The sequence below is a fragment of the Podarcis tiliguerta genome (assembly GCF_965153285.1).
Source record: "Podarcis tiliguerta genome assembly, chromosome: 13".
Lineage (NCBI taxonomy): Eukaryota > Metazoa > Chordata > Lepidosauria > Squamata > Lacertidae > Podarcis > Podarcis tiliguerta.
In genome coordinates, this window is record NC_139546.1 from 13,591,940 (window position 1) to 13,599,934 (window position 7,995).

General features: G+C 45.3%; 1 protein-coding gene across 1 annotated transcript; it reads left to right on the forward strand.

The window, feature by feature from the left end:
- Window positions 1–246: 246 nt before the first annotated feature.
- RPL23 (ribosomal protein L23) lies at window positions 247–5,684 on the forward strand. Its single transcript, XM_083408060.1, has 5 exons — window positions 247–530; window positions 2,459–2,542; window positions 3,916–4,044; window positions 4,820–4,933; window positions 5,559–5,684. The coding sequence occupies exons 1-5, from the start codon at window positions 518–520 to the stop codon at window positions 5,639–5,641; spliced, it is 423 nt and encodes a 140-aa protein (XP_083264186.1). The 5' UTR covers window positions 247–517; the 3' UTR covers window positions 5,642–5,684.
- The last annotated feature ends 2,311 nt before the right edge of the window (window positions 5,685–7,995 follow it).

Here is a 7,995-nt window from a genome sequence, read left to right on the forward strand (position 1 = left end):
CACATGCTCGCGGGTGGCGGCGGCTTGCAAAAAGACTAACATCACTTATTATAATTTATGAAACGGCAAGAATAGTAGATTTGTAGGGTCAGTGATCTAGCCCGAGAACCGCCCTGGGTCTACAATCCATCCATCCATCCATCCATCCATCCATCCAGCAAGCAAGCAAGCAAGCAAGCAAAACAAAATTCCATTTCAGTTCAAGCCCTTTTTTTAAAAGCCTGCACGGTTCTGTTCGGTTACACGGGAGCAGCGCCCATTGAAGTCAGCGGTGCGTCCGCTTGCTTCCAAGTAAACCACGCGGAGAAACAGGATCGGGTTTGCAGGGGAAGAGCGGCTGCAGTTAAGCGCGGGGGTCACTAGGTGGCGCTGCGGCCGGCGCTTTTGGATTTCCGCCTCCTCCGTCACGTGAGAGGGGCGCCGCCTCACGTGACGCGGGCGCCTCCCGAGGAAAAACTACTAACTCTCCCGGCAGGCCTTGCGCTTCCTTTTCATTTTTTTCCGCCGGCCGCTCAAGATGTCCAAGCGAGGTGAGGCCTAGCTTGCTGAGCCGGGGCTGCGGGTGGCGCGGAATCCGCCTCCATCCCGGCGCCTCGGCGGGGATAAGGAGACGCCTGGTGGCGGGTTGCGCGCGTGGGGACCTTGGCTGCCACGGGGGCAGGGTATTTCCGCATGGAATACCGTGGGGTGCGGGGAAGTGGACCCTGGAAATCCAGAGGAGGCGTTAGGTCGGGTGGGAAAGAGGTGTTGCTTAAGGGCCCCGATGGCACCCTCGGCGAACACGCGTTCAGGGACTTGAGCCGCATCCTGACGCGCTGTTAAGGAGAGGGTGCCGAGACGTGTCCGCGCCCGTGAAGCTGTACAGAGTTAGCGAGCCAATATACACGTCCCTGCTGGAGGAAAATTAAGAAAAACGGATTCTGGGGTAGCAGAGGAAGGACATGCACTCAAAATACGTGTATTTAGGCCTAAGAGGAAGACTTGGGCAGGATTCGCAACTTACAGAGTGCTTTTAGTATGTGGGGTGCTATATCCTCTTCCCAGAATAAGGCCGCCTGGTCTTCTGCCCTGCTCTGGATTTTCCTGTAATGATGATAATTATAATGATAATAATAATGATGATGATGATAATAACAATACAGTAATTATTATTATTATTTATTTGTACCCCGCTCATCTGGCTGGGTTTCCCCAGCCACTCTGGGCGGCTTCCACAAAGACCAAAAATACACTAAGATGTCACACATTAAAAACCTCCCTGATCTTAAGCATGCATAGTTGTTTTTTAAAGCCTAAGTTTACAAATCCAGCTTCTATTGTGCTAGCCATCCAATACATCAGCAGATGCTTAATATAGAATAAAACCACATCCAAATCTAACAGAAACCTTCGCTATAAGGACAGATAAAATAGAGGAGAGTCTCGTGTGAACCATGTAAATCAGACCTACAATTAACGGCTATTTTATCTAAATTCTTTGCCCTGATCTTCCTAGCTGCCAGAGCAACGTTGTAAAGTTGACAGCATCACTCAGCAGTCATTTCGCCCTCTATCATAGTTAAAACGATCGTTTTTTATTTAAAAATAATTCTTCCCCTGTTTACTGCTACCTGCAGTCCCCTTCCTTTATTTTCCCTCCTGTGGAATTTCAGATTGTAAGCTCCCAAAGACCTATATTCTGTAAGGAACCAGGCAGTTGTGGGTTCAAACCGCTCATTGGGCGGAAGATTCCTGCATTGGCGGACTTTATGACCCTCAGGATCCTTTCCAGCGCTACAATTCTGTGTCAATTGTTGATGCTGTTAATATATATAATTAAAGAAAGAAGAGGCATGCAGTACCGTCATGTTTATCACCCAGGAGCTGTAAGCCTTAATCTTGCTTATTGCATGTTAAAATACATAGTAGTTGGGCCTCCCAGAGTTTATGAATCAGGTATGGAAACTTGTGGCCCTCGGAACATTATTGGACTCCGGTGATCATCTTCAGCCAGTGTGGCAAATTGCCAGGAGTGACGGAGATTGTATTCCACAAAATCTGGAGGAGCGCACCGGTTCCCCATAACCTGCTGAACAGGGTGGGATTCCCTGGGCGGTGTGATGTATGTAGTAGGTTTTCTTTCATTTCTTTCGTTTTGAAGAGCTGAAAGTTTTCATCTATCAAAATTGAATATCAAGTTTTAAGTAGCCATGCATGAAACTGCTTAGGTTTCGCGCATCACTCTTTAAAACTCGTCGTTTATTTCATCTTAATAGACCGGTACAGCTTATTGGAGCTGAACAAGACAGTAGTTGGTCATGGCAGCGGTGATGAAAGAGTGGTTTTGCGTATAAAAGGGGCTTGTGGGTGGAGAAAACCCTTCACTGTTTTGGGAGAAGCGAAGCAGACCTTAAAAAGTGGTAGACGTTGTGTGGGTCTTGGGCTAACTGTGTGTCTTTCATCCCTGTCTCCATAACAGGACGTGGTGGTTCCTCTGGTGCGAAATTTCGCATCTCCCTTGGTCTCCCTGTGGGAGCTGTTATAAACTGCGCAGACAACACTGGTATGTAGTAGTTGGGGGAAAAAATATAGTACATCCCACTTGTTCTTCTTTAAGCTGTATTACAAGAAAAGCTGATGTGTTGAAACTTTTTTGCTTGTTTTAGAATTCTGCTGTGCAATGTGGAAAGGTACAAGTGTTCTTCTATGATTTGCCTGTAAAAGGTTCTGTGTTCAATCTGCGTCATCTCCAGCTGGGATGAGAAAGCCAGCAGTCTTGAGATTCTTGGGAGCGGCTGCCAGCCAACCTAAGCTCTAGCTTACCTTTGAATTTTGGGTTGCAAGCATCAGGGCAGAAGGGGGTGGAGGCAGTTGGAAGAAGCTTCCCTAAGGTGCATTGATCAGCATGCAACTTACTACAGTGGTACCTCACAAGACGAATTTCCCTATGGGCTTGCTTCGCAAGACGAAAACGTCTTGCGCCTTTTTTTAAAACTTGTCAATGCATTCCTATGGGAAACCATCAGTGCACAGTGGTGCTTCGCAAGACGAAAAAATTCACAAGACGAAAAAACTCGCAGAACGAATTAATTTCGTCTTGCGAGGCACCACTGTATTCCTCTTATCTGAAGAAGTGTGCATGCACATGAAAGCTTATACAGTGGTACCTCGGGTTAAGTATTTAATTTGTTCCGGAGGTCCGTTCTTAACCTGAAACTGTTCTTAACCTGAAGCACCACTTTAGCTAATGGGGCCTCCTGCTGCCGCCGCACTGCCAGAGCACGATTTTTGTTCTCATCCTGAAGCAAAGTTCTTAACCCGAGGTACTATTTCTAGGTTAGCGGAGTTTGTAACCTGAAGCGTATGTAACCCAAGTTACCACTGTACCAAGAACAAACTTAATTGGTCTCTAACGTGCTACTGGACAATTTTTTATATACATTTCGACTGCATCAGACAGCTACCTACCTGAATCTATTCTACTTAGGTTGGTGTAGATGTTTGCTGGCTTTTTGTTCAATCAGAATGGTGGCATATCATGACGTGGGTTCCACGAAGGGTGATGTGTGGATTCTTGATCCTAGCTGGGGAGAGAGGGGTAAAAGTGAATTCCTTTGGCTTGATCTCTTTCCATTCTGAATTTGTGAGAAGGAGCGGCCCTTATTCAGTTCTGACTCTAAACAGCAACGCTCATCGAAAATGTAACTGGGCAGAAGCAGCAGGTTTTCCCTTCTGAAAAGCACTTCTTGGGTCTGCTTTCCCGTGGCCCAGGGAGTTGTCGTAGAAGGGTACAGCAATAGCACAACTTTTGGGTGAGGTGACAGCTTGTGCTGCTTTGCTTCAATCAGTTGTGTCACATACACTTGAAGAGGAAGACTCTTTAACCTTTGCTCCAGGGTGAATAGAATGATGATGATGATTCTGTTTCCTTTGCAGGGGCCAAAAATCTATACATCATCTCTGTGAAAGGGATTAAGGGGCGCCTGAATAGGCTGCCAGCTGCTGGTGTGGGAGACATGGTAATGGCTACTGTCAAGAAAGGCAAACCAGAGCTCAGGAAGAAAGGTGAGTGATGGAGGAAGCTGGATTCGTGGATTTGAAGCCCCCTTACTGTGTTAATTGCATAGGGACTACAGGTAGTGGGAAAATAGCTGATCATAAGGGAGAACAGTGTTGTGACCTTGATTGTGTTGATGAGAGATAGAATGCAGTCATTTTAAAAGGATGGAAAATATTTGATCTTAATTATGTTCTAATTCATATGTCTCCAGGATGCGCATAAATTGGCTGTTATTCACAATTAAGCAGATTTTTTACCAGCTAAGTAGGTCCTTCAGTACTATCTAGGAGCATAATGTGTGGTCATGCAATGTACAATTATTTGCATATATAGAGAGAGGGGGGGGTGTGGGTGCGGGGTGTTAGAGTTAGTCTCCCAGAGGGCAGGTGGATCCTCATGTTAGTGTTGGATGCTATACCCAGAGCCAAATGTATGCTGCACTCAAAAAAACATTTTGCTCCAAGAAAAGGTGTATTGTGTCCTGTAGTTTAAATAATATGCTGTCCATTGATGTCCTGTCCATTAGAAATCGTGCTTCAGAGCCAAGGCTAGGTCCACCGAAACCTATGTACTGTACATCTTGTTTTCATTGAATTAAATGGTAGGCTTAAGCCTATATAATCCATACACATACACTATCGACTATAGAACCCTAAGGAAATTGATGTTTAGGAGGGTGCATACTACCTTTGAGTTTAAGCCCAAGGGTTGTGGTGTACCTGTGCTGGCTGCATATTCTTTATTCGGCAGCTCGTACTGAATTTCTCTTCCTTTCTGCAGTGCATCCGGCAGTTGTGATTCGTCAACGGAAATCGTATAGGAGAAAAGACGGGGTGTTTTTGTACTTTGAAGACAATGCGGGGGTCATAGTAAACAACAAAGGGGAAATGAAAGGTATGGTTGCTGACTAGGGATAGGAAGCAAAAAGAGTCTCGTCCCCCCCAAAAGCCCACAGTAGGCTTGCAACTTTGCGTGGGCAGGGGTTGCGTTCTGGGGCGAGGGGGGGTTGCACATGAAGCTGAAATTGCATATAATCAGAACAAGCCCATAACTGCCCCCATGTGACCATTCCTACTTTTCTGAAGCCAGTGGTCCTACCCCCCCCCCCCCCCCGGCCAAAGACTTGCTTAGCTGTCTCTGGAAGGCCCACAGCCTGGGCAAAACCCGGCAAAACCAAAATCCCAGGGCGGAGGAAGTGCTTAAAAGCTCTTTCTGCACTGAGAAAACCCAGCATGGAAAGAGCTTTTAAGCTCTTCCCCTTGCGTGTGTTTAATTTGTGCGATTGTAGCTGGCCGGCCGTAAAGCTGCAATTGCGCAAGTAAAAAGAGTGCAAATTGCGAGTCGACTATATTGTGAAATGATTGCTTCAGGTTTGGCTTTGCAGCTGAAGCTGCCATGCCAGCGTGTTAATGACTTCTTCCCAAGACTAATTTATTAAATACAAATTCAGTAAATATGTTTCATAGGAATTCCTTTGCCAGTGTTTAATGGTGGTTTTTACCATTTCTGCCCCCTCCAGGCTCCGCTATCACAGGCCCCGTAGCCAAGGAATGTGCGGATCTGTGGCCCAGGATCGCCTCCAACGCTGGCAGCATTGCATAAACCTGTCTTGTAAAAGTCCAATAAAAAAAGTGGTTGTACCAAACTCTTTGACTTGTAGCAACTTCACAATTTGTGTAAGGTGTTTGAGTGAGTTGGCTTATTGGCTCCTGAAGACAGCAGAAAAGCTTGGGTCAATCACTCTCCCAGCCCAATCGTATCTCATAGGGTTGGTGGGATAAAATGGGGTGCCCCTATGTGTTGGCCTTTCACTTGTCCAGTACCAGGGGTAATCCCTCTTGGATATTTGTTTTAACTTTCCTGCTATGTGTTCCCAGTTCAGTGAAATTATGCTTTCATGCAACTTCCTTGCAATTCATCTGTCTGCCAGAAAACACTAGGATTTGGGCGTGTCCTAGACCTTAGAGCCTTAATATTAGTCTTCTGAGACTCCGGAACTGCTTTCAGCAACAAGTGTATAGGAAGGTTAGCTCATCTGTAAGTTATCCTGTGATCCAGTTATGGGTACGTGGAACCAGTTGAATAAGCATACTCTATGGTGATTTCCAAAGGGACCCGGGTGGCGCTGTGGGTAAAAGCCTCAGCGCCTAGGACTTGCCGATCGAAAGGTTGGTGGTTCGAATCCCCGTGGCGGGGTGCGCTCCCGTCGCTTGGTCCCAGCGCCTGCCAACCTAGCAGTTCGAAAGTACCCCGGGTGCAAGTAGATAAATAGGGACCGCTTACTAGCGGGAAGGTAAACGGCGTTCCATGTGCTGCGCTGGCTCGCCAGATGCAGCTTGTCACGCTGGCCACGTGACCCGGAAGTGTCTGCGGACAGCGCTGGCTCCCGGCCTCTAGAGTGAGATGAGCGCACAACCCTAGAGTCTGGCAAGACTGGCCCGTACGGGCAGGGGTACCTTTACCTTTACCTTTTATGGTGATTTCCCAGCTTGCGCAAGTGTCAGTGCTGGTTGGCCTTTGGCATTACACCAGTCTGTATCGTACCCAGTGCTCTTCTGCATCTTGTCTCTGATCTTTTGGAATATCTGTACTATTTATTACTATTGAAAAAGTTGAGAACTTAACCATTCATGTTAATTATGCAGTTATACCTGTATCAGTTCCTGAGCAAGGATAGTAAAATTAAAATATTTTGAACTTTGAAGTTCCAAAGGTGTTGCCGAAGGTATTTCAAGTTTAACTTTTAATCCGTATGGGATAGAGACTTGGGTAGGTTTTTTCTATGCTTGTACTGTCCTATTTTAACTCTGGGCAAAAAAAAAAGGTAAAATAATTTTAAGCTGTAAAATAAATAATGGCAAACCGCTAGATTAGGCTTCCTCAGAACTCGGCCCTCCAGATGTTTTGAGACTACAATTCCCATCATCCCTGACCACTGGTCCTGCTAGCTAGAGATCATGGGAGTTGTAGGCCAAAAACATTGGAAGGCCGAGTTTGTGGAAGCCTGCGCTAGATAATCCTGTAGTGATTATTTAGTGGGATGTGTACTTTTTAATGTACTCCTTACACCCTGTTGGGTGTAGGTCCTTTGCAATAAGAATTTTGTTCAGTACAGTCATGGGAAAATAGCAGAATTTTCTACTTTTATTTCTGTATGTCAGGGATCACCAAACCTGTTGGACTAAGGAGCACATTTAGGAATTTAAAAAACTCTGCTGGGCACCGCAAAATAGCAGTTTCATAAGAATAGCACAATGATCAGCCTCCCACCAACAGGCAATAATTATTAATAATAATAATTTATTTGTACCCTGCTCATCTGACTCTGTTTCATCATCATTTTTTTATTTGTATACCATCTTTCTAGCTTACAATACTCAAGGCGGTTTACAAGCTGAAGAAACAAAAAATGTACTACTTACAACCATCTAATGCAATACAAAAATGTGATAATGAAACAAAACTTTAAGCAACCTACATCAAAAAGTAACATTCAGCAATTATTAGATAGTACAAAACAATATCAACATATAAAAATTAAACAGAAATCCACTCAACAGTTACAATAAATAATTTCTAAACTATAATCAATAAAACAGCAAGCCACAGTACATAAAATAATACAATACAAATTGAGAAGCAGAAACTAAAGGGTGGAGCAAGGCAGGCGGAAGGAGGCCTTGCCTGATGGAGTCTCTCCCCTCACAGTTCTTCCTCCAGGAACAGCTTCCTTATGAGGAGACCCAGGGCTGGAGGGTGGGGCAAGGCAGGTGGAAAGAGGCCTTGCCTGATGGAGTCTCTCCCCTCAGTTCTTCCTCCGGGTGGCTTCCAACAGAGATTAAAAATACATTAAAACATCACTGGTAATAAGCATATATCACTAAACTATTAGACTAGAAGATAGCACCCACAAGAAAAAAGCCTATTTTAGGGGAAGTATGAAATTTGAAGGGACG